The sequence below is a fragment of the Microtus oregoni genome, unplaced genomic scaffold (genome assembly GCF_018167655.1).
Source record: "Microtus oregoni isolate MIOR12 unplaced genomic scaffold, Mior012 000013F_ref0000133, whole genome shotgun sequence".
Taxonomy (NCBI): Eukaryota; Metazoa; Chordata; class Mammalia; order Rodentia; family Cricetidae; genus Microtus; species Microtus oregoni.
Genome location: NW_024543072.1, coordinates 9,784,485 through 9,810,336, shown reverse-complemented (window position 1 = coordinate 9,810,336; position 25,852 = coordinate 9,784,485). Strand labels below are relative to the sequence as shown.

Genomic DNA, 25,852 nt, shown 5'->3' with positions numbered 1-25,852 from the left:
TTTCCCAAGCACGCCTTTATTCCTCTGCTCTTTGGTTTCCTGCTTTGGTTCACACGTGTGCGCTACATCTCACAGAGTTTCCCGGGGTGGTTGAGCTTCACCTGCCGTTACTGCTGAAACTGCTACTGCTGAGACCATCTCTCAGCAGAGACCATCTCTTTGAATCTATGGATGGAGACAACAGGGGGAATGGCAACGAAGACAGCTGGGACGGGAGTGACAGTGCACAGCTCCAGAGGCTGGCTAGAGACAAGACCAATACAGCTAGAAAAACCACCGAGAAAGAGAGAGAGAAGAGAGAGAGAGAAAGGGGAAGAAAGAGAGATCCAGAAAGGTCAGCAGAGTAACAGAGTACATCTATATCCCTTTTATCTAAGGAATGCTAATTCTTGGTCCTGACCAATTCTGAAATAACACAGAGACCAAAGTTAGCAATGCTAGTCTTTGGTCCTAACTGCTACATAAGTGTGGTTTAGCTACATGAGTGTGGTTCGTCTGGGAGCCCCAACGTTCCCAGATAACCTCCCTTGGCAAGTCCTGAGCAGGTCTGGCCCCATCCTAAAATGTCTTGCCCTCAAAGGCCTTCAGGTTGAAGGCAGTATCCAGAAACTTCCTCAGCGACACCAAGTGAGCGTTCTTATTTCCAGTGGCTGGTGCAGCTGCTGGGTCCCGGCCAACATACCTGGAAGAGGAGAGACAGCTGAGGGAAGGACCCAGACTAGTTGCACACACGATCTAGAACTGCAGGGTCAACCCCATGAGGAAGACGGGCAGTCCTCTCTGTGCACTGTGAACCCACAACAAACTCAGCTATCCAGACCCAGGACAGGGAGAAGGTGATCACTCCATGCTCATGGAGACAATTGCGCCACACCCGAGACTTTGGGAGCAAACACGCTTTTGGCTTTTCTACATTTCTCATTCCTGGCCCCACCATCACAAAGACAAAGATGCCTACACTGAGCACCAGGGGCTGCCACCTGCTAGGCACCTCAGGAGGCTGGCCTGCACACTTAGCCTACCCTAACATTCTCTAGCAGAAGGGAGGCAGTACCAAGGCTAGGGGCTAAGATTAAAGGGAGGAGATCCGAGTCATATAAGGGGGTCTGTAATTTGATCCTGGCTACAGAATACTAAGGCTTACTCTCTTTGAAGGTAACACCAGCAATACCCCAACCCTAATAGGGATGCTAACCTGTAGACAGAGAACTCAGAGTCTGTAGGGACTCCAGTGCTTGCCACAGAAGGGCAGAGGCTAGTTCTGGATGGCACTGCCAACAAGGCAGGAAAAGCCAGTATGGGACTGTCAGGCTCAAGAGCCAAAGGCAGGCTAGCAGCGGTGGGAGGTAGCCCAGTACCATATGGGCCGGGAGCGGCCAAGCAGAGTCATGAAGCGTGGACTGATGTAGTCGTAATAGCCCATGTTCTTATGTTCCTCCTGACACCACACCAGCTCGGCACCCGAGTACTTCTCTGCCTCCCGCATGATCAGGTCAAAAGGGAACGGCGAGATCTGGGGAGGCGGAGATACAAAGGGCACAGTCAAGGAAGGACAACACGTGCAGGGCCTGCTCTGGACCTCAGCACCCACACAATGCCCAGAGCCAGAGGCTGGCGAATTGAACCTGTCCATCACTACCATACCAGCACTCAAGAGACTCAAGCAAACCTGCTCCAGGCGTGTGATGGCCACCTGCTCCTCCAGGCCCTGGCTGCTGCGCTCCTTTACCAGGTCATAGTACACCTTTCCTGTGCAGAAGATGAGTCGCTGGACCTGCCCAGGAGACCGTGCTGCAGGGCCATCTTCTGGAATCATTCGTTGGAAGCTAGTTCCTAGGGGATGGACCGGGTACCTCAGGGGTATCCACACCAGCACCCCAGGCACCCCTGGCTCTTCCTGGCTAGTGAGCTGGTTCGGGTCACACTGTTTACATTATGCAGCTTTGGATCCCAATGACGGAATAAAGGACAGGTGATACCCTAAACGTCACAGGGAGAGAGTAGAGACAGACCTGTGGACAAGAGCAGAGCCCTAGGGAGACAAACATTCCAAGTGTGGGGTACGGGAATAGGGAGGGACCTGAAGGACAGAGAAAGCAACATGCTGGACCCATGACAGTGCCATCTTGCTCCAGATCTGTCCCCTCCAGCTGTTGGGAGGCCACTGTACATTCCTTCTCCCTTAGCCCTGAAGCAGAGTCTCCATCTCCAGCCCTGGCCATCTCTCCTTCCTGAAGTCAAGAAAGCTGCGGAACTTCTCAGGAAGCTGTTATAATGGCCCTATATGCCACAGCTCACGTGAGAGCCTTGAGGTGCAGAGGGCAACTGCTGGGGGGTGGGGGGGTGACAAGTTGCCAGTGCACCGGGGGTCCAGCGACACCTGTGGAGCTCAGACGGCCCACTCTAACTGGACACTCACAATGAACACATACAGATGAAAACAAAACAAACAACAACAACAAACCCGATAACTATCTATGCTGCTGAGGCCCTGACTGGCTCAACCCTGTCCCCACTGCTACTCAGGACTCAGCTGAGAAAGATCTGCTCTGCTAGTCACTGGGCTTCATTCTTGCACCTCCCTGATTCCCTACCAAGTCACACTTCAGGTCTTCATGTGCTTTGCCTGGCCCCTGCTTCCCAGGTCAGTGAAACTGAGTGCTTCAGAGAGGGCAAGCAGGTTCCCAGTAATGTTTGTTCAGTTCATGGGTGAAAATATAGTGAGGGAGGGAGAGAGGAAGGGAGAGAGGAAGGGAGGGAGGGAGGGAGGGAGGGAGGGAGGGAGGGAGGGAGGGATAGCAGCAAATCAGACACTGCTCCACCAGCATCATGCCTCCTGGCAGCCCTTACTGACGGGCTAAGCGAGCCCACCCACTCCTCGGACACTGAGCTTATTCCCAGTGATCTGACCTAGCCAAGGTGCCAACCTCCCAATGCTCTGGCAGGTGAGGACCAGGACAGGAGCTGCTGAAAGGCCAATGAAGACAGAGCTGGGAAGACAGGGAGCTCAGGGCAGAAACCACACAGCAGCCACTAGCCTCACACAGACGGCCATCCCAGCAGATAAGGCACATACCGGACACCATCTGGTCAAAGCTGGACTTGGCGTCAGGGTGCCTCAGCAGAGACTTGGGTGTGAAGACAATGAGCTGGAAGGCAAAAAGCCAGCTGCTAGCAGCCCCTGCCCATCTATGGCTCCCCACATCCAACCCTCGCACCACCCCGGTGCCAATGGGCTGGGGCAGCTCACTGGCTTGCGGAAGGGCAGCAGGATCTGTCGGCGCAGCACGTGGAAGTAGCTGGCTGGGGTGGAGCAGTTCACCACAATCCAGTTGCAGTCATAGAGCTGGCTCACCTCGAAGTCCTCAGTGAACACCTGCAGTGGACACTGGTGGCTAGGGGCGGCAGTCTACACCTACGCTCCACCCCGCGCCTGGGGAGAGCAGGCGGCACTCACCGGGTAGGCATCGGAGTCATCATTACTCATCTGCAGGAACCTCTCTGGCCTTGCCGAAGAGTGCTCCGGACCCTGGAAGTATATGGGATCCAGACAGAGCCGGCAGAGACCCCAGACGCGGGTGCCTGGATGGCTTCACAAGGAGCAGATTAACCCCGGCTGTGCCTGTTCCCACCTTGCCCACAAGTCTGGTTCCCAAGTTCCAGGGGCCCAGGAGGCTCTTCAAGGGACCAAGGGGGTGCCCCTAACCCCTCTAGCTAGGCCTACGACAGCCTCTAGACCTTACCATGCCCTCCATGCCATGGGGCAGCAGGAGCACGATGCCATTGTGCCGCACCCACTTGGCCTGGCCAGTGCTGATGAACTGGTCGATGACGCACTGGGCCGTGTTGTGGAAGTCACCAAACTGAGCTTCCCAGAGGACCAGGGCGTTGGGGCTGGCCATGGCATAGCCTAGCTCAAAGCCTAGGCAAAGGACACCAAGACAGAGCTCAGTACAATGCCGCCAAGCAGCAGCGGTTCCAGTTAAACCCACCCTTCCCCTCAGTATATGCTACCAGTCCTAACCTGGCCTTCCCAATAGGCCAGAGTGAGCCAGGGGCTCACTGGGCCACAGAGGTCTGGATGTGTCTTCCTGGATGTGGAAGCATGCCTCTCTTTTTTGGTTTTGCTTTATTTTCAAAACAGTCTATATAACAGCCTTGGCTGTCCTGAACTTCCTTTGTAGACCAGGCTGGCCTTGAACTCACAGAGATCAGCCTGCCTCTCTCTCCTGAGTGCTGGGATTAAAGGCTTACAACACCACACCTGGTAGAAGTATGCTTTTCTTACGCCATATGCTGCCATGTTCAGCCTTATGTGGCTCAGGAGCCAAGTCTAAAAACAACTTGGGGACACCACACAGGACCATCAATCAAAAAGACCCCTGAAAATATGTACGGAGTTCCCGAGAAAGGGCAGGCAACTCCCCACGTGTGGAGCTGAACCCCAGGAAGAGGAAGTGAAAGGGGAAGCATGCTGGCTTCAGGTAAACTGAGGGGAAGCATGTCCCCTGTGGAGTCACAGCTGAACCTCAACAAGGGCTCTGGGGTGCAGGACAGAGAAGATAAGAGGGGCTAAGGAGCATGTGAGTCAGAGACAGGCTCAGCACCAGGCATCAACAGCTATGGACCACTGTGGACTCTACTGGACTTCCTGTCTGGACACTCTGTGTCTGGTATCCAGGAAAGGGTTTAGGTGTCACAGAGAAAACAAAGCAACATTCCCTTCCCGAAACTGAGATGCCCATTAGACTACGTGAGACGTGATCTCACCTCCCAACTGTCTTTAAAAATGGTCCAACCACAGTTCCTTAGGACATCCTAGTATCTGCTCTCCCCCTCTCCCAGCATCTCCGAGATTGCCTACCCTCCCAGACCCAGAGGCACCCCACCCACCTAGAACTCCGTACTCTGAGAGGGAGCTGTTGCACACAGTATAGGGGGCCTGGTCAGGCCACAGGTGGTTCATAGGGACACACGTCCTCCGGTCAACTTCCTGGTCATGAAGAACATGGTGCCGGTGGCTGGGGAGAGAAATCGGGACAGGAAGAAGAGCAGGTAGACTGTCATCTACTCCAGACCTGGGCAACAGCAGGTAGACAGGTCCTGTTATTGTCCCATAAGGTCTTGTGGACTGGTCACACCAAGGAGGATACACAGGAACATTCTCCTTCCCTGCTGTGTGCTGCTGAGTTAGGAAATCCATGGGCTCAATGAAGACAAGACAGTGACTGGGGGGGGGTCAGGGCCCCTGCCTGCCTCAGCCTCACCTGAACGTGCCCCTCTCCACATCCTGGCCACTGAGCCGCACGTGGATACCCTCCTTTAGCAGCGAACCGAAGGCCATGTACTCTGCCAATGCCCAGTCCACTGTGCGTTTCTTGGTCATGTCTGCACGGCCACGCAGGATGCGAGAGAGACCTGAGAGAAGGGACGCCAGAGGAACACAGAAGTTCAGCCACCGGCCTGGATGGCTGAAGCACCAGAGCCCTGGGGTTGAGTGCTCAACAGAAAGTAAAGTCTGTAGGTGGGTTCCTGCGGCCTCTCCTCCCCTGACCGCAGCCACACCAGGGCTGGTCTGGGCTTCCCCACAAAGGAGGAAACTATAGTGGACTGGGTCAGGGTGCTCTATGACAATCCCATGAAGGTCTCTTCCTGTTGTCCAGAAGAAGGGACCAAGGTTAATGCCACACACCCAGCGAGAGCCCAGCAATGTGCGCAGAACTCAGCACTAACTCTTGGTGCCATCAGTGGGTACCTCATGCACACTGGGAGAGTTGTGCTCCCAGAAGCTATCTGGAGGAGACACAAGCATCCTACCATAGCCATGAGGCCCCAAGCTTCTAGAACAGAAACTACAGTGGCCACAGCTATGGGGCTGGAGTTAGTGACCACCTACTAGGTAGGCTCACAAGCCAGGAACTCATGGGGCTACCCTTTGGTATGGTTCTGAGCTAGGGGCACAGCAGAATTCTTCCTACATCCCAGGTTCTCCTCTATACCCTCCATAGATGCCCCTGCTTCCCTGTTCTCCTACATGGTCCAGGAATACACTAGAAACTGCCTTTGACAGATTCAAGGTACTAAGACCACACCCTGACACCCAGTTGGAATGTGGTGTTCACAAATGCCTAACTTCCCAAATCCAGTGGAGAGGAGCTAGTAACATGGGAAGGGGCCCACATGAGGCTTTGAGAGCTGAACCAGGACACCGAGAGGTTAAACAGGGAAATTCCACAAGCTTTGTCCCCTCTTTGGTATCCCAACAAATCTCCCTGCAGGGCACAGTCTCAGCTCGGAGAGTGGCCGTGTTGGAGCTTGCATGGCAGCCTTACCTGTGTGGATCTTAAAGTCCTCCAGGGGCACAGAGCTGGCCACATTGCCAATGTGGGTCAGCATGTCCTCAGGGATGCCCGTGGTTGGGCATGTCATGCTCTTGGGCTCCCCATCCACATTGAAGAAGCCTGATGGGACAGAATCTATGCATACACACTGGTGGTGGGACTTTTGACAGTCCTGGTCAGTTTTCTGTGCCAGAACAGGAAAGCTGAAATTCCTTCCCCCAGACGCATCGGAATAGGAATATGCACTCTGGGGCCTGCCTCAGCTGAAGACTCACAGCTGTAGCCTACCCCTGCCCCAGACTCCCCTGAGTCCTGGGGTCATAGCTGACTCAGCTTATCCCCAGCAGAGGGGCCCTCTGAATAGATATCCCAGTACCTCCCACCCCTGCCCCTGGCAAGTCACAGGTGGCCACGCTTGCTCTAATGTCACCTCCTCCACACTGGCCTGCCTCTGCCTGCAGGAACAGCTCACACCTGCATGGCAGGGACAAGTCTCAGCCTCCAGCTCCACAGCGACTGTTTCCCAGAGCCACTGCATTGTTCCTGTATCAATGAGGAGGGCCACTGGGCCACATACGCCCCACTCACCAGGCCAGGGGGAGTCTAGCCAGTGCTTTATATGCAGGATCTTTTTATCCTTGGACCTGCCATACGCCTCCTCACAGATCCGGTCATATTTGGCAATTTCTTCCTGGAATTGAGAGGAAGGCGTGGGCAGACAGTTGACATCCTGGGCATCCAAGAAGGTCAGTCAGCCCAAACTCAAAAGCCCTACTCTCCATCACCAACTTCTAGAACTTTCTTGGTTCATAGGGATGCCATGGTCAGAGGCCTGGGCAGACACTCCAAAGCCTGATGAGCCTGAGCATGCTCAGTAAGTAGATCCAGGGAGCTAGAGCAGGGACTCAGACCTTGTTTTCAGAGGTTCTGTTCGTAAAGGCAGAAGGACTAGTGTGTCTATAGACAATTCCAGGCACAAGTCTAGCACAAGGATACCTCTTAGAGGACCCTGACAGAACACCCCTACAGAAAGACCCCTTTCCTGTCTGAAACTTGGTTTCTCCCCATCATGGCACACACCTGGCTGTAACCATATCTTTAATTCCTCGTCCCCTGTTAGAACCAGGGACTTTCAGAAACAAGGAACACCAGCTAATCCTTCAAATCTACAATGTCTAGCACTGGGCTGATGTCGTCTGCCCATCTGAGATCTGTCCCCATGCCCGGAAGTCCCACCTACCCACCTCAAACTCCTGTAGAGTGACCGTGCCCTCGGCAATGAGCTTGTCTGCATACTTCTTCAGCACGGGTACCTGTTTGTGGATCTGCTTGTACATGAGCGGCTGTGTGAACATGGGCTCGTCCATCTCATTGTGGCCACGCCGGCGGTAACAGACCTGCAGGGGCAGCCAGGGGGTTGTGTGCTCAGTGTACACGCAGGCAGTGCACCATCTGAAGCACCCTGATAAGCAACTCTCGCCTGTCACCAAATGAACGTTCATGCCAAGGCCTCTGCACAGATGGTTCTTGATGACACTAACCCTTTGTCTCGAAGAACTAGCCCTTACTGAGGATGTGACTGAAGACCTAGCCAGCGTGGCACATCGAGATGGGCCATCAGCAGTTCTCCGACCCCAGCGCCCTCAAATACTCCAAGCTTGTTCAGCAAAGCAGAAAGAGCCCCCTTCCTGGCTCTAGCCCCCGTACCTCCAAAGCACCTGGTTTGTTTGGTACCGGCAAGGATGGGCTACTAAGCCTGCAATGGCAACAGTACCCTCAAACACACCTGACTTTCTTGGCAAGACAGGAATGGGCTACTCACTCCATCCTTGGCTCTAGCACCCCCAAATACCCACAGCATACCCAGCATAGCAGGGATAAATCATCCACCCCAGCCCTGCCTTGGCCTCTGTCAGTGCCCCAGGCCCACCAGGTCCACGACAACATCTTTGTTGAAGGTATTCCTCCACTCAGCCGCCACACTGCACACGTAGATCACGGCCTCAGGTTCATCTGCGTTCACGTGGAAGATGGGTGCGTTGACCACCCGTGCCACGTCAGTGGGGTAAGGCGAGGAGCGAGCCATTCTGGGGTCTGTGGTAAAGCCAATCTGCAAGGGCAAGTGAAGCCAGATGTGCCCCCCCTGTGGACTTTTTGTTTGTTTGTTTGTTTTTGTGACAGATTTCTATGTGTAGCCCTACTGTCCTGGAACTTGCTCAGGTCAAAGAGCTGGGGGAGGGGTCTATTGGGGTACCTAGGACATACAGGGGACATGAAGGGGCAATAGTGAATAAGTCCTTGGCCAGATATGACTGCCGTGGCTATGAGGTGGCAGTGGTGGTGGCAGCTGTGGCAGTGGCAGCAAGGAAGTTGAGCCTCTTCTCCACTGTCCCTTTGCTGCACGGGCACCCGATCTATCAGAGTGACTACAGCACTTTGGGCAAGACGTTCCCGTTCCCAACTTCAGCGTGCTCATCTAGACGGCAGTCTTATTAAAGTCCTGCCTCCCAGCGAAAATCAAGAAAAGATTAAATGCTGCTGCAAATGCGGCAGAGAACACAGGGTTTCTAGCTGTATTAACCTCAGCTGCCCGGAAAGAAAGGGACATGACTGCCAGCTAAGACCAATGTGCTGAGGGGAGCCCAAGGTCACCTACGGCTACTGTGCTGCATCCTTCTGTCCTGGCCATCTCCTCTACGCTGCTACATGTGGTACCTGTGAGGATTTTTTTTCCGGACCCCGCTCCCATATAAAACTCTATAGTATTTGCATAGGATCTGTATGTTACTATACCTTTAATCATTACCTAAGACAATGTATGTTTGCAAATAGTCACTATATATAAATTGCAGAGAACAAGAACATAAAAAAGCCCGTTTGTGTTTCGTACAGGTTTAGTTTTTTTTTGTTTTGTTTTTCCCTGAATACGTGTGTGTGTGTGTGTGTGTGGTGTGCTTGGGCCAAGGTGCATATCTAGGCAAGCATTCTCCTTAAATTTTCTGAGACAGATCTCATTATACAGCTCAAACTGTCCATGAACTTTCTATGTAGCCCAGTGCTAAAATGACAGGCATGTAGCACCATACCTAGTCTGAATATTTTAGATCCACAGTCAATTGAGCCTATGGATGTATAACCTCCAGCTACAGTGATTACAAAACTACCTATAAATGCATACAGATGTATGTTCAATACATATATGTATTTCTAATGTCTCTACCAATTCTTAAGGCCAGGACACAGGGCTGGGGGTCAGGTTCCCTGCCTAAGGTTGCATCCTCAGGTAGGGATCATGTTCTCTACCTGAGGTCACGTGTGCTGGGAAGATTCAGGACAGTGGGATGAACACAGGGCTGGCTCACTTTCCCACCAATCCACAGCCTGGACTTACAGAAATGGGCATGCAACCCGGCATGGAGCCCACACCCTTACCTGGTTGTTGACCACAACATGTACTGTGCCGTTGGTGGTGTAAGAAGGCAGGTCACTCAGATGGAAGGTCTCATAGACAACACCCTGGCCAGCGAAGGCGGCATCCCCATGGACCAAGATGGACATGACCTGCATGGCAGGGTATAAACCAGCAGAATCCTGTACCCCAGCCTAGGAAGCCCACCCTACTTCCTCTTCCATGGAGACCCAGGATCCAAGTCTTCAGTATCTAGTCTCTCAAAAGCTGGCCTTTAGATGCTACCCTAACCCTCTGGACCCAGACAAGCTCACCTTCCTACCCTGGGCATCCCCACGGTAGAACTGTTCTGCCTTAGTCTTCCCCTGTACCACAGGGTCCACAGCTTCCAGGTGGGAAGGGTTAGCTACCAGTGACAGTGTGATGTTCCTGTTGGTGACACGGTTGATCCTCTCATGGTACATGCCCAGATGGTATTTGACATCACCAGAGCCCTGAGGAGAAAGGTGGCATAGGATGAACCTAATATCCACCCCTTGGCAAATGAAGGGCAATACAGGAACCTGCCAGGCTTCTTGGAATGTACCAGAGCCCAATGGCTACCTTACTCCTCACACCAATGATATCAAATGCATAGAAGTATTGGAAGATGTTTTAGGATCTAGGAGTAGAGAAAACTTACTTTCTAAACAATATATGAAGTCCCTCTGCAGTAAGACAGCTAAGCCAGGACAAATCTGCCATTAGCAAGGGGGAGAAAATCCAGGCACACCAAAGGGGGAGGCAAACTGGTAAGTCAGATGCAGGGCAAGAGCTAATTGCCCTCAATGTGCAAAATGGCTTTGTGAAGTAGTAAAGTGAGGTTCCAAAGAGCCAAGAAAAACAAACAAAAGCTATGGAAAGGACTTTACACAAGAGATTCAAAAAACTCAGCTGATTCATAGCAAAAGATATGTTACAAATAAATCATTTTGTACCTATCCAATTGGCAAAGAAGAACAAAAACAACAAAAAAAGGCACAGCCTTGGGAGGTACGTGCTGTGGGTGGGCCCGTGGGAGGCTCTGTGGGAGGCTCTGTGGTGTCCGCTCCTTGTCCAGGTTACTGCACTTCTCAGATACCACCTGACTACAGTCACATGCTCACTAAAAGGGCGAGGATGCTCGTTACAGCAAGCAGAGTCCTGGCACAGATCACAGCAGCAGCAAGAAGCCAATAAACCAAGCTCGTTATGTGCCGACATGGAACGATGATGACTTTGTGAGTGAAACAGCCAGGTACCTATAGTTCCCCAAGCTGTTCTCATGGCTCCTGGACAAAAAATACGTGTGTCTACAGAGAACATGCCTCATCACAGACGTGAGCAAGCGCACACAGATGTGTCACAAGAATGAAATCTCATGGACTTGTGCCTATTCTATGGAAGAACAAAGGCTTACAGGTTTGAAGGTGGCTGAGGGCCATGAAGATCAGGAAGATCCTGGGTTAGAAGCCAGGGATGTGGACACTAGGCCTATTCTGATACACGGTGATAGGTGTTCTTCGACCAGTTACTTTAACCAACCCAACACCTATGCTGGGTGCTAGTGCTTTGGAGACAAAGTTCTTCCCTTATTCTTGAAAGGAAAACAAATGTACGTGTAGTCATGAATAGACACATGGGTTTACACACACACACACACACTCTCACAGACACACACACAGACATACACTCACACAGAGACAAACATGCACACATAGACACACAGACAGACACACACTCACACACCCACAGACACACACAGGCACACCCACACCCACAAACACACCCACTCAAGGCACACACACACAGACATGCTTATACACACACTCACAGACAGACACATACTCACACACACAGACACATAGGCACACACGTGCACAAAGACATACTCAGGCGCACACGCACGCACGCACTCAGACACTGAGGCTGAAAAGGCCAGAGATAAAGGGAACAGAAGAGCAACAGACAGACAATGTCCAGATTAGGAAATTCAGGCAGAGCCTTGAACGCGGCAGAGGAGAGGCAAGGAGGCAGTAGGGCTGAGGGCTTGGCATGGCCAGGAGTCTCGGTGGCATGCAAGCCACAGGGTGGGAGCAAGACATGTCCTTGACAGGTTAATGGGTACAGGAAGCCATCAGCCCACTCACGTCTCTCTGGCGCCAACAAGCCATTCCAGGCTGATAAAGGGACTGTGGGCACAAAGCCTCAGCAGCAAAATCTCAAGAGAGAAACTGCTAGGAGGCCCCTGCACTTCTCTGAGCCTCGGTTTCTCTAGCTGGAAACAGTGAGGTTGGCCTGGATTGTCCAATGCAGCACCCAGTCCCCAAAGCCTTAGGGACCTTCTGCAAACACCCCAGCCCCTGCCGCTCTTCATGTTTATTCAGCTCCATGTCTGTTGGTCTGGAACTCAAGCCCCAAACTCTCCCAGTCCACCTCCCAAACACCAGGCTCCTCTGGGGTGCCCCAGGGCCAGGGTATATCACCCACCTCATCTGCTGCTTCCAGCTTGGGATCAAACTGACAGAAGATCTGCTCCAGGTCCTTGCGGATCACGTTGGCCAGCACATTTAGCCTGCCCCTAGGACCAGAATGTCCTGGGCTGTTACCTGATACCTGGCCATCTTCCTACATTGGCCAAGTACAGCCACTCCCCCTACCTGCCATGGGACCTATCAGAACTCTTCCTGCTGGAGTCCTGGTCAAGCCCAACCCTCCAGTCGTGCCTTAGTCTATAGGGGGCACAGGAGTAGTTCCAGTCAGTCAGCTTCCTTCAGGGAGACTCCCTGCAACACTAGTGATTTAGAAAGCCTTCTGGGGAGGGGCAGGAAGCCACTGAGTCACCTAGCATGCCCCCACTCATCCCCTCCCCACTGAACCAACAACCCATTACCTTGGCATGCCCCTCCCCGCCATGACCTTAATCTACTAAGAGTTGCTCTAGCCTAGACAGCAGCAGCTCTGAGAAGGATGGGGCAGAAGGGACTCAGGTTGGGGGGAACATTGAAGGGACAGTATGGAAGTCATGGACCAGATTCTTTAGCCCAGCCTGAACTTCCTATTCGAGGGAGTTGCTGCAGGGTGGGCACCAGCCTGATAGGAATACGCAAGTGACTTGAAACTTAAGAGCCCATTAGTTTCAGGTCAACAGTAACCCCAAGCCTGACTCCCAGCTGCACACAACTGCAGGAAGGGAGAGCTCCCTCCAGGTCAGTCACCCTCACACTCTCCCCCACCCCCTGCCATGGAACCTAAGGATCATTCCTCAGCTGCTCTGGGCAAAGCTCTCCACGGCCCAAAGGTTACCATTCACACTGTGGAGGCCTGCACAGGCCCAGGATGGTCCCTCTGCTCAGAAAGCCCTCCAGGCAAACGCCCACCCAGCACATCTCACGGATGTTTGAGCCATCCGTACACAGGTGCCATCTTCACCTGCTGCTCTAATAGTCCGAGACACAAAGCCGAAGCCGTGTGCTCCGCGCCACCTTGGCTACAGGGTCAGCTCTGCCTAACTTCCCACCAGACACTGAGTATTTCCAGGCCCCTGAAAGGACCACGGCAAACAAACCTCAGACCCCTGGCAGGCCTGTCAAGACAGAAACTCTTCACACCATGCGTCTAGAGTCCCTAAGGCAGTACAGCCCTGTGCCAGCCCAACCACAAGCATCTTCCCAGACTACAACAGGGCTTTGGCCCACGGATCACAGGGAACGAAATTTGAAAGTCTGCATCAAGGGAAACATGGGGTCAACTTACAGCTAGACCACCGACCTCCAACCCATCTCTGCAGACCTACGTTCAAGGGATGCCAACACAGGGCCACCTACTCTCACATCCCTGATCTCATTCCCTTGACATCCCCTCATTCTAAGGACTTTCTAGTAGAATGTGTTCCAGTCTGAGGTCCTGGAGAAAGCAGCAACATGCCAAAGAATCTAGCTGGGCCCTGGCCGCCTGTGGCTTTGGCCAAGCATTTGGCTCTTGCTGTAACGAACAGCCCAGACCAGGGGCCCTGAGAACCTATCAAGTTCCCTGTTTCTTGCCTTAAGTCCCACCAGTGCCTCTCACCCTGACTTCCACCTCCTCTCTCTCCTCAAGGCACAGGGGCTGGGGTGTCCGCAGTGGTCCTACCTGTGTGGCATCCCCAGAATGACGTTTTCAATCCCCATCTCACTAGATTTGTCGATAATGGTCTTAAGAGCAGGAATCATGACCTCACAGCCTTCTAGGCCAAACCGCTTCTCTGAAGACCACTTCCTTGCCAGGAAGTCTTCAAACCTGTTTGGGGAAAAGGGAAAGGGTAGAAAAGGAAGCTTGGGATTCCTGGGGGCTTTTCACAAGCTCTGGGAGCTGAATGCCCAGGACAAAAGGCCACCTCCTTCCTGTACAGTCCAGGTCCCACTCTAAACACCACATCGCACTCACCCAACAAGAAGCACATGGCAGGGCAACCGGAAACTCTTCCCCAAACCTCAGCTGGCACCCATTTCAGATACCTTTTCATAGTCAAAGATTCCCTATTCTCAATATTCCTGCCCCGCCACTGTCCTGCCACTATGTAAGCCCCAAATATTTCTATCCTACCTAAGTCTAAGCTGAGCCCATGCCCCACTGCTCAGAAAGTCACGAGCCAGATGCACGGCCAGGCCCCTGCAGCTCTGGAAGGTCCCTTCTTCCAAGTCACCAATGTGTAGCATTCCCCTGCCCTGCCAAGGATGCCATCATGCTCACCCATGCCAGGGACAGTGCAGAGACAGCATTCTGTCACGTCATTCCCATAGCCACACTCTTGTTATTTCTGCCCATGCTCAGAGTGACCTCTGCTGCAATATTTCTCTGGAGCCCCACCCTTACCCACCAATGTGGCTCTGATGGTCAAACTAACTGAGCATGTCGTCCTGATGCTTCGCCTAAGGACTTCTTCGGGCCTCCAGCAGCAGGAGCAAGTGGCCTGCTTTCCCTTGCTAGGCGTCGCTACTTTCCCAACTAGGGTACTAGGCGTGCCCCTCCAGCCATGGAGGCCGTCCATCAGGTGGTGCTGACCTCATGGAGCGCACCAGTCTGGCCAGCAGGGTCCGCTTCTCCTCGCTGGAAAACTGCATCACACCAGGAGTCTCAAATTTCTGTCGGATCCACTGGCACTGCTCCACATCATTAATAAACATGAACTCCAGGCCAATGTGCTGGCAGTAGGTGCTCTAAGAAGGACAGGGGAAACGTCTATGAGGAACCAGCAAGAGGGGCGACAGGCCCAGAGTCTGAGACTAAACAGGAAGCACCTCCCCTCTCCCCACATGCTCAGAGTGCCAGAGCTAAGCCAGGCATGCCTTCCTGGGCTCACCTCCAGGCGACGAATGATCTCTCGCAGAGAGAGCATGTTCTCCGAGCCCCCAATGAAAGTCGTGGTGGGCAGTTGGAACTCTTTATCCAGATCAGCCTCCTGCAGGTCGTAGAAGGCTGGAAAGGAGCCCAAGGCAGCAGAGGAGGAAACAATGGAGTTGGGTAGGGGATGGAGAGCACCGTAGCAGACCCGCTGCTCCCGCCCTTCAGGCCTGTCTGCAAGCTCTGACCACTCATCAGGGAGAGGGAGGAAGGATGTGCACCCAGCTGCTGCCATGACAGTGGGCTTGGGTAAGTGGCGAGCCTGGTGCAGGCGGGAACATGGCCCTTTGGGGGCACTGGGTAGCAGTAACTGGAACAGGCAGAAAGAGCCACATGGGCCCAGGGGTTCCTCACGGGCACTAGCTAGTATGGCACTGCCAGGTTGACAGGGAGGTGACAACTCTTACCCAATTTATCAATGGTTGTTATCAAGTCTGAGGGCACAAAGGAGTCCAGGTCTGCATCCAGGATGCCCAGGGGGTCCAGCTGGGCCACATGGTGGCCTCGGATCTGGGAAAAGGGGATATAGCAAGGCTGGACAGATCTTTAGTCCAAGGGAGGCTCAGAGCCCCACCCGACTTCCAGCTTCAGAGTTTCAAGCTGTCACACATCCTACTGTGCTGTCGCCCAAGAATCCCTGATGACAGGCGACAAGAGCTCCAGTTCAAAAGTACAACACAGGGCTGGCAAAAAAAAAAAAAGGCAAAAACCTATAGAGGAAGTTGGACACTGCACACTATTAGTGTGATTTTCCAGAAACTTCCAAAGGATCTGGCATATGAACTAGGAAAATACACACAAGAATAAGGAAAATTCCCATCTGCTGTTGTGAAACCACTTCCATGATTTCCCACGCACTTGGCATGTACACACACGATAATAATAAAAATTAGTAAGGAAAAATTTAAAAGATTGATTACCATTTTAAAAATTAATACATATCGGCATTAGAAGAAATCAAGCTAAAAAGAATCCATGAAGCAAGAAAAATTATTGTACACAGAGATGGAACAATATAGAAATTGTAAAAACTGGATTGAAAGAATAAGATTTCAAAGAACCAGACTTTTAAGAATAGCTTGTTGGTGTACACCTTTAACCCCGGCACTCAGGAGGCAGAGGCAAGAGGATCTCTGTGAGTTCGAGGCCAACCTGGGGTCTACGGGGCTACACAGAAAAACTCGGTCTTGAAAAACCATAGGAAAAAAAAGAATATCTTGTTTTAAAGATTTGAGTAAGAAACTATATTTTAATTATAAATTATAATTACAAAACTAAATTAAGATTTAAACACTAATAGTAAGATGTAGCAAACAGTAATATTTCCACAGCAGCATGGCTATGCAGAGAAGAATGATTCCATTTAGCCAGCAGAATAGTCCCTCAAGACAAACAGAACTACAGGGGAAAAATCCTACACTTTGCTATTGCCAATCAGCAGCAACAGTGGACATTGTTATTCTAAGACTGTGGTGTGTGGGCTATGAAAACATCGCATAAGCCACTGCAGTGGCATCTCTGAGAACATTTATTGTTGGCATCTTTGAAAGGAGACGGTGCCATAAGATGGATGAGGTCAAACCCTTAGTCCTACGTTTGAAGTATAAAGCTGCATCAGAATAAATCCATAATGCATGTTATCTTTCTAAAAAAAAAATACACACTTCTCAGCTCTGATCATTGCAATTGACAAGACTTATAGAGAACATTCTCAGAACTTCCTGGAAGCCTAGACAGTTCTGGGAGGGGGGAAATAAAATATGTGACTATTCCAGTTATTTTTCTGCTGTTGTAATAAAACACTGATCGAGACCAATTTGGGGAAGAAAGGGTTATTTGGCTTTCAGGTTACAGTCCATTATGGAGAGAAACTGAGAGCAGGAATTCAAGGCAAGAACAAGGAGGCATAAATGAAGCAGAGACCAAGGGGAGGATGCAAGGATAAGAGGACCACCGCTCACTGCTCGCTCAGCTACCTTTCTTATACAACTCAGGCCAACTGCCTAAGAGACACCGCCCACTGTAAGCTGGGCCCTCGTACATCAATTAGCAATTAACAAAATGATCCACAAGCCAATCTGACCAAGGCAATTCCTCAATTGAGGAATTCCCAGGTGTGTCAAGTTGACAACTGAAGCTAGCTATGACAAAGACTGACTCGGAGAATCTTACTAGTCAGAGAGCAAAGGGGTGCGGACCACTGCCAGGGTTGGGAATAGAGACACACTGTAAGTATGGCGGGGGAGAGCGGGGAAGGAAAGGGGTCAGCAATTTATAACAGAATAAAATTCCTCTAATATGTTAAGTGTGTTCATTAATGAGAAACTATAAAAAGAAAAAGTTGGGGGTTAGAATGATGGCTCAGTGGTTAAGAGCACTGGCTGCTCTTCCAAGGGACCCAGGTTCAATTCCCAGCACCCACATGGCAGCTCACAACTGTCTGTAACTCTAGTTCCAGGGAATCTGGCACCCTCACACAGACGTAACATTCAGGCAAAACACTAGTGCACATAAAATAAAAAGAAAAGAAGAAAGTTTAGTACGGTGGTGCACATCTGTAATCTTAGCAATTGCTGAGGCAGGAAGACCATGAATGCAAAGCCAGCCTAGTCTGTAGAGAGAGACTACTGGGGGTGTGTAGGGGGGTGACAACAACCTTCACCGGTTACTTATGAAGGATGCACACAATATCTTATTTCTGAAAAGCAGTCAAGGGAAATAGTGCCTCCCTGACCCTGCCTTTGCTCTGAGATGTACCCACAAAGTGCATCTCAATGTACAGTGGACAAAGGGAGCTGTCCCATGCTGTGTGTCTCAGGTAGAAGGAAAGCTAGACAGATACCACTTACCAAATCCTTGGTGGCTCACTCCCCACCAAGAAGTGCCCATCTCATCCCCACCAAAAAGCTGAGTGGGGGAAATTAAGTCCACACGGGGTGAAGCCTCAAGAGCACATTACACATTGGCACGGACAAAGGGACACTATGGGGATGACTCAGACAACCTCTACAGGAAAGCCACCATGGTTCATTTCACAAACACTGGCAAGAAATACAATAAACGGTGATGGAACTGCAGAGTGCAGGAGACACGTCAGTCATCGCAACATGTGGTTTTATTGTGATCTCGCTTCAAATAGGCAATGCCTGAATCCAGAGGCTCCCGTGTCTGGTACTGGCTAACTGAAGAAAAAGAAAAGATCAAGCCAGATATGGTGGTGCATGGCCATCATCTCAGCACTTGGGAGATAGTGGCAGAAGATCAGGCATTCAAGGTCATCCTTAGCTACAGAGCTAGTAGCCAGATGTGCTACAGGACAATATGGACTGAAGAGATGGCTGAGTCCTCTGCAAGTTCAAATCCCCAGCACCCACACAAACAACTAGGCATGGTTTCCCGTGCCTGAAACCTCAGTTAAAGCCAATGGAGTCAGATGGATCCCCCAGAGTTTGCTGGCTAACCAACAATAAAGCTCTGGCTCAAGGAGAGACACTGTCTCAAGGCCAATAAGGCAGAGAGGAAGGGGAAGACTGCAGACATCCTGCTCTAGCCTCACCAACACACACACCTACACACTCACACACAAATACCACACATACACAGATGTTAACGGACTAAGAACTATGCTGGGATAAGACCAGATAAAGGCCCTCCAGTAACACCCCAGACGTCAATCTCCATACAATATGTTCTAGTTGATGTTGCTTGTTCTTATCAAGATCAATCATGAGGTCACACTTTCTGCATCTTTCACCAGTCAAGAAAACACAATGAACTGGAAGATATTTTGGAAATCCTTGGGACCAGCAGGATTTGGTATTTCACCCTCTTCTTGATTTAGGCATATTTACAGACATAATCAGATATGTTGGAGACAGGACCCAAGTCTAAACATGAAATTCGCTTATGGTTTCACAAACACCTTACATGCAGAGCTGCAATGTGGTTCTGTGCAATGGCCTCGGGATGCCTGTGTTTTGACTACAATCAATCACATAAAATTAGGTGTGGAATTTTCCACTTCTGATGTCACATTGATTCTCAAAAAAAATCTCAGACTTTGGAGTTCTTTGGACTTTTTTTTTTTGAGTTTTTTTTTGTTTGTTTGTTTTGGATGCTCTACTGGTCTGACAATCACTGTGCTGCCAGAAGCCCAGTGCCCATGGGTTCTCAGGCTAGTTAGATCCCCTGAGACACCATTTCACCTCATACTCCCACACAGAGGGTGCTGAATGGGAGATAGCGCTGTTGTTTCCATTTGCCAATGCCCTGGTGTTCCCAGGCCCATGTAGCAGCTCGCTGCTCCCTCCCACCAAGTCTCTTCAGGGCCCAGGATCCCAGGCATCACCCTCTGCATGTCACATTTCCCTTGTGAAATGCCTTCTGCCGCCAGTTCCCACAGATATCCTCAATGGTTGCACCTGTTATGACATGGACACCAGAGTGGCCCTCCAATTAGTCTGTTCTGTCAAGAACATGGATCATCACCAAGGCACACTGTCAATGACTGGGCCCAGCCTAGGGATCCAGCGTGAGAGAGTGCAAGCCTTCCGAATGAGCAGCTGGTGGGGGAGCCGCGTTTGGTAAATTATTGATTCATCCCATCTCCACTAATGGAGCTCCTGCTGTAAACAGTCCCTGTTTCCTGGAATGCCCAGACTAGAGAATAGCTACCAAGTGTCAGAGTGTTCCACAGTCACTTAACACTAAATGCAATTGATTACCTACTAAGTGTCCCTCTAGGCACTCAGAGCATCGTGTGTGCGAGGTGGACAACAGCATGGGGAAACAGACAGGCCAGCAAACACATTCGAAAGCTACCAGGGAGGGGCTCTGAGCTCTAAATGGCATATGACAAGGTTGCTTCTCAATGGAAGTGACATCAGAGCTCAGCCTCCCGCTTCTCTCGCCTACTGCACCCTCCCCACGCCCTCCTTGCCCAGGCCTTGATCGATTGCTCTCACCTGGTAGGCACGAATCAGGGACTGTACTGCCAGGTGGTCTTCTACCAGCTTGCTGGTCTTGGTGCAACTTGAGACTGATGGCCTGATCTCGTGGATGACAGCAGGGGGCTGCGGCTGAGCAGGACCCAGAGAGGCCTCCTTACTAGCTTTCTGGAAAAAGCTGTCCCAGGACTGGGTAGGGAGAAAGAAAGACCCCAGCCAGGTCAGGACGTGAAGAGTTGTCATAGCCAAAGCACTCAGTGCTCTTGGGAACCATGGTGCTCAGGGCATCCCAGAGCCTCAGTTCAGGGACCCTGTACTAGCCCAGGGCTCCTACCCACTGCCCAGAATGCAGCACCTGGGTGAAGGTTCAGCTACAACAGGGATTTCTGCCCTGAGGGAAATCTGTCCTTGCACACTGGGTTGCAGGTCTTAGGAAATGGCAGGATAGTGGGCACAGACATGAGATCTATGCATAGGTTTTTGTTTTGATTTCTTTGAGACAATAATCCTACTACTGGTAATTGATCCACAAATGTATGTACACACAAATGTGTCCAGGTGTTTCCTTCAGGGTTGTCTATAAAAATGGTGATGTCCAAACAACCTAAATGACTATCAATAAGCAACTGGCTAAATAAATGATTGCAGAAGCTGGACAGCTATGCAGTCTGCAGTAAAAAGGTGCATCTGTTAGGGTGGATACAGGATACTTAGTACGAACACACACTGCAGAAGAAGGCCTGTGGCCCAGCTGCTTCATAGAGAAGCAAGACGAGTCATGCATACACACAGATACCTCTGGGCTCTAGGAGAGTAAGTAACTGTCCGGGGGAGGGTTGCTCGTCAGGCTCCTGGGAGAAGCCTGTGTCACATGCGAGAGGCCTCAGGTCCCATTCTCAGCCCAGAAAAACCCTGTTACCCTCTACTCAGTCCCTTGTAGTGCCAGTGGGAGAATCCTCACGGAAAGCAATGTGACAAGACATACCAAAATTGCACACATATATACCCTTGGATGGAAGAAAAATCTTCCTACAGCCAGCTGTGTGCACACATACAAGTACACTCTGCAGCACTGTTCATGGCAATCAAGACAGGAAGTGGACCAGAAGCTTGTTACTGGGGGCTGGGTGGCATCCATGTGATAGACAATTACACAGGAGGAAATAAACAAGCAATGGGGCTCTCCATGCACGGACGTGGAAAGAGCTGAAAGAGCCAATCAAAGCCAAAGAACACCACAGGACTGCCGCCTGTCACTTTGGCGGAAAAGTGGGGAAATTCCGTTATCTTTACAAAAAGTGTGCATAAAGAAAAATCTCAGAAAGAGAAGAAACGAAGAATAAACCGCGTGGTAGGCTGGGAGGGGCCTCTTGATTTTTCATACTTCTTGAGTCTGAGCATTGTGACTGTGACTGGCCTCCCACGCCACCTTTAGTTGTCGATGCGTATTAGTTTATCAGACGATATATCTACAGGCATTTATTTCTTAATTTCACCTCAGGAGCCACTTGGAAAGAGCTCAGCATGACCAGGGAGGACTGGTCTCTGGCATGCCAGGCAAGGCATCTTCGTGGAACCACCTCCCACCAGTCTCATCAGCAAGAAAGCAAAAAGCCTCTCCCTTCTTCCCCACACAGATACACAGGCACTGAGGTCATGGCTGCTTCCCAGCAATCCCTCATGCCACCACACACTCCAGCAGCTTCTCGCCCATGAAAAGCAGAAGGCAGATGCCAACCTTGTGAACACTCTGTGGGTTTTCCAGCCAGGCAAAGTACATCTCCTCCACGTAACTGGAGCTGACTCCACTTCTGCTGCTTGGAACGGTGGTCGGTGGCCCAGAGGACATCCTGTGCCCACTGAACATTGGGATGTCCCGTGTGGCCAGGAGCCTCATGGCCTGTGGTCCTAACCTGAACGGCAGCAGCCTCAGCTGACTCATTCTGAGCATGGGCAATGAAGCAAAGGCACAAATCACAGGACAAAGTCAAGAGGAAGCTCAGATAGGTGCAAATTCACTCCTAGCAGCTATGGTCCTGCTAGATGGTGGCCCCAGACTAAGCCAAGGTGAGACATAGGTAACACACTCTCTTCCACCTTCATTTCCTAGAGGGAGATTTCGGCTCAGCAATCTTCTCCAGTGATCCTGGGCCCTTCCCTCCAGCCTAGGCTCCCTCTTTGTTGGTCCCAGGACCCTCCTACCCCTCATATACAGCCCTGCTTCTGAGGACACTTAGCTTAAGTCCTGGAGCCCACTCAGAAGATCATAGGATATATGTGGGCAGTAACTCAAAAAAGGGCTGGGCACACAGCCTACCACCTTGGAGGTGGGGCAGGGGTCCTCCAGGCACTGTGAATGGTTAGAAAAGGAAGGGAGAGAACACTGGGGAGCAAAGACTCAGAGATACAAGGGAGGACAAGACACACTACGGCTAAAGTTGCTGGTCACTGGTCAGAAGTCACCAGTGACTCCCTATGACTGCAATACTGGGTCAGGACACCCTTCCTCTCAGGCAAAACCATAAGGCAGGAGCCCAGGTCTCACCAGCCCTCGCTTCACGGATGTGAGGACCAAGACTCCATGTGGTGGAGGCAAAACCAAAGGAAGCAAAGTGATGCTTCCTGCCACAGCTCCTTCTCAGGCTATGAATGCTGCCTGGAACTCACACATGGGGCAAACACCACCCAAAGCACCATCAGCCCAGGGTGCTTGCAAGCTGGAGGCCACCCAGGCACAGGGACACAACTCTGGGTTCCCTTCACTTGTCCAATTACCTGCCCTTTGCCAAGGAAGAGGCTTGGATAATGGGCAGGCAAGCTCTCAATGAAGAGACTTCCTCAGACACCTCTCCCCAGAACAGGAGTCTTAAAGGTCTCCTCCACTCCCAGAGAACTGCCAGGCTTCCCACTCAAACCCACCAAGGCCCCCTGCAGGCTCAGTGTCTGGCCACCTCATGGAAAGTGGGATCTCTGTTCCGACGCCATGGCTATGAACAGCGGCTCAGTCTCCTGCCCAGCCTGAGCAGATCCTTCCTACTGAGTACTACTAAGGCTCTCCTGACTGGGGAGGCCAAGCCTCAAAGCAGAGAACAACCCTAGAACCACTCATCAGAGTCCAGAAGCCCAGGCCCCTTGTGCAGCTTTGGGACTGAGAACACATATATTCTAGGGCAGTGGCTCTCAACCTTCCTAATGCTGCAACCCTTTAACACAGTTCCTCGTGCTGTGGTGACCCCCAACCACAAAATTATTATTATTATTATTACTATTACTATTATTTTGAGACAGGGTTTCTCTGTGTAACAGTCCTGGCTGTCCTGGAACTCACTTTGTAGACTAGGCTGACCTCGAACGCACTGAGATCTGCCTGCCTCTGCCTTCCAAATGCTAGGATTAAAAACATGACCACTGCCCGGCTCATAAAACTATTTTTTTGCTACTTCATGGCTGTAATTTTGCTACTTATGAACCATAACGTAAATATCTGATATGCAAGATACCTGATATTCAACCCCTGTGAAAGGGCTGTTCAACCCCCAAAGGGGTCACGACCCACAGGTTGAAAACTGCTGTTCCAGCCAGCGTAACTGGCTCCTGGGTCCTGCTTAGAGTCGGCCCTCAATCAATGTCCCTAGGTGTGTCCGGCCAACTGTTCACCTACTGCACCCCTCCACCCTAGCCCTGCCACGAGACGTCACTGGCTGGAGCTCCTGCAAGGGATCAAGTCCACCGGAGGACAGGTATGGCTCTCCCCGGCTGCCTCCTCTCACCAGTGCAAACTCACGTGAGTTGGAGGGACAGGAGAGTTCCTCAGCCAAGGAAGAAGGGTGGTCTCCTGAGGTGACCCGCAGCAAGTCTGAACAGAGAAAAATCAGTAACTAGAAAATACATTCTCCTGCAGGGAGGGAGGGGGCCTCACAGAACTCTGAACTTCAGGTGCCCCAGGGTTCCCTCCCACACACAGTGAACCACTTGGGGCTGGCAGCAGCTTTCCAAAGGTAAAGCATGGGCCCCACAGTCAGACAGCTGGGGTCACAACATGGAGATATCACGAGAACCCAAACCATCATGGGGCATCGGCACCTGCATTCCGCACAGCAAGGCATATAGACTACAGTCAGAGAAAGGGCCTGCAGCCAGGTAAGGCTAGGGTCACAGTGCTCACTGAGCTCCTCAGCGGGGCGCAGAGGCAGAGAAGTCTGAGTTGGAGACTGACCAGCTGTCTGCTCCAGGACTTGTGTCCTTCTCACAGCAGCACTGAGATCTCTTAGAGGCAAAGTCCCAGTTACTCCATCTGCCACTTTACCCCCACAGGGGGATGGGACAATTCAGGCCAGATAGGGACAATGCCCGGCTTTATCCAGCCTGGCCCTGTGTAGGAACATTGTGTTTTACAAACGCGGAACAGTCTGGGCAGCCAAACGCTGTTATGGCCTTCACCCAACCCACAGGGGATGCCAGCCCTTCCTACCCCCATGCCAGCTGGGCTGGAGGACCCCAGAGCTCTACTGGGCTCTAAACCTACAGACAGAGCCCTAGTTAGCCCTGCTAGGTGCTGCCCATACAGGGCAAGTTGGCAACAGGGACCCCAAAAAAGGGACCTGTGCAAGCTTCTAATGGACAGATCTTGGGGACATCTCTCTCTGGAATCTGTGCAGGCAACCTGCCTCTAAGTCTCTCACAGGTGCTCTGTAATGGCTCTCTTGGGGAAATCAGTTAGAAGAAATCAGAGCAGAGAGCCCCCTCCCCCAACCCCCAAGACCTCAAACAGAGCAAAGAAGCAGAACTTGCATTTCTCTCTACTCTTGGAAACTGGACGCCAAGGAGCTAGGCAGCAGGGTGGGTCAGGAAGAAGGTACATGAAGAGCCAAACTAAAACCCAGAACTGGGAAAAGTTCAAAGACAGGTGAGGCCTGTTTGAAGTTTACAGGTGGATGTGTGGCGGGGAGCCACCCAGACTGGTGTGGGCTTGGACCCTGTGGGTCTTGCGGTTTCTGAGCTGGCCTTTGCAGAGTATGGCCCTTGGGGTCAGGTAAGGCCTCTTGGGGCCTTGGGAGGGTGGGGAAAGCACCTCCTATAATGGCTGAGCCTTCGGACTACTTGAGCCAGAAAATCTGGCCAGCCTCAGTTTCTTCAAGTGGGAGCACAGACCGCAGTTAAAATGTATAGGGCCTGTCCCCGCTAAGTCCTGGGACTTCGAAGCTGCCTGCTTATCTTGCGCAACCCTGGGACCTCCTCAACTTCAGTGCAGCTCTGGGCAGCCACCTCTCCCAGGAAAGGTATCAGGCAGGCTCCTCCCCGGACCACGGAATGTGAAGAATGGGAGGGGGTCTGCAAGCTTCCGGCTAGCGACCCAGCTCTGAGGCCGGAAGCCCCCCTGTGGGCGCTTCACTTCTTCCCACGAAATCTGCACTCGCCTGCTGAACCGCACAAAGGGCCAGGGGTCCTGAGGAACTCCGCACTTAGTCAAGGGCGAAAACAAGGTCACGTCCCCCCCCCCCTCCGCCCCACCCCCGCCTCCAAGGACCGGATTCAGGGCAGCGGGTCGCGGGCAGCGCTGCCCCAGGATCCAGCAGCGAGGAGCAGAGAGGCCTGCTCGCGGGAACGGGGGTCGCGCCGCCCGCGCTCACCGGCTGGCCGGGGTTCCGGGCCCCGCGGTCCTGGGGGGGCTGCGGGTCCAGGGGCTGTGCAGAGGGGCACGCGCGCGCGGAGTGCTGGACCAATTACCTGGGTCACGTGGCACAGCCGCCCGCGAG

At 51.9% G+C, this 25,852-nt stretch overlaps 1 protein-coding gene across 5 annotated transcripts; it reads right to left on the bottom strand.

Moving 5' to 3' along the window:
* Ogdhl (oxoglutarate dehydrogenase L) lies at positions 1-25,852 on the bottom strand. Of its 5 annotated transcripts, none has more exons than XM_041662866.1 (24): positions 25,727-25,852; positions 23,881-23,952; positions 21,835-22,039; positions 20,115-20,285; positions 15,558-15,660; positions 15,110-15,225; positions 14,812-14,966; positions 13,900-14,046; positions 12,259-12,349; positions 10,065-10,244; positions 9,774-9,902; positions 8,272-8,451; positions 7,586-7,738; positions 6,930-7,032; positions 6,333-6,461; positions 5,268-5,418; positions 4,894-5,021; positions 3,744-3,922; positions 3,458-3,529; positions 3,251-3,376; positions 3,077-3,149; positions 1,670-1,833; positions 1,359-1,513; positions 1-682 (listed from the first exon to the last, which is right to left on the bottom strand). In XM_041662866.1, exons 3-24 carry the CDS (start codon positions 22,036-22,038, stop codon positions 559-561), a joined length of 3,033 nt encoding a protein of 1,010 aa, XP_041518800.1. In that variant the 5' UTR covers position 22,039; positions 23,881-23,952; positions 25,727-25,852; the 3' UTR covers positions 1-558. The 5 variants fall into 5 exon arrangements, with proteins under 5 accessions (XP_041518800.1, XP_041518803.1, XP_041518801.1 ...); XM_041662869.1 differs by having other exon boundaries at positions 7,655-7,738; XM_041662867.1 differs by having other exon boundaries at positions 25,824-25,851.

What these genes read in the sequence shown, in the direction of transcription:
- Ogdhl (XM_041662866.1), bottom strand. Translation starts at nt 22,038, where the DNA reads ATGAGTCAGCTGAGGCTGCTGCCGTTCAGGTTAGGACCACAGGCCATG. An exon ending in AGATCATTCGTCGCCTGGAG is followed by an intron (nt 14,967 to 15,109) that starts GTGAGCCCAGGA and finishes TGTCCTTCTTAG; the next exon opens with AGCACCTACTGCCAGCACAT. An exon ending in CTTTGACCAGATGGTGTCCG is followed by an intron (nt 1,834 to 3,076) that starts GTATGTGCCTTA and finishes TCCATCCCCTAG; the next exon opens with GAACTAGCTTCCAACGAATG.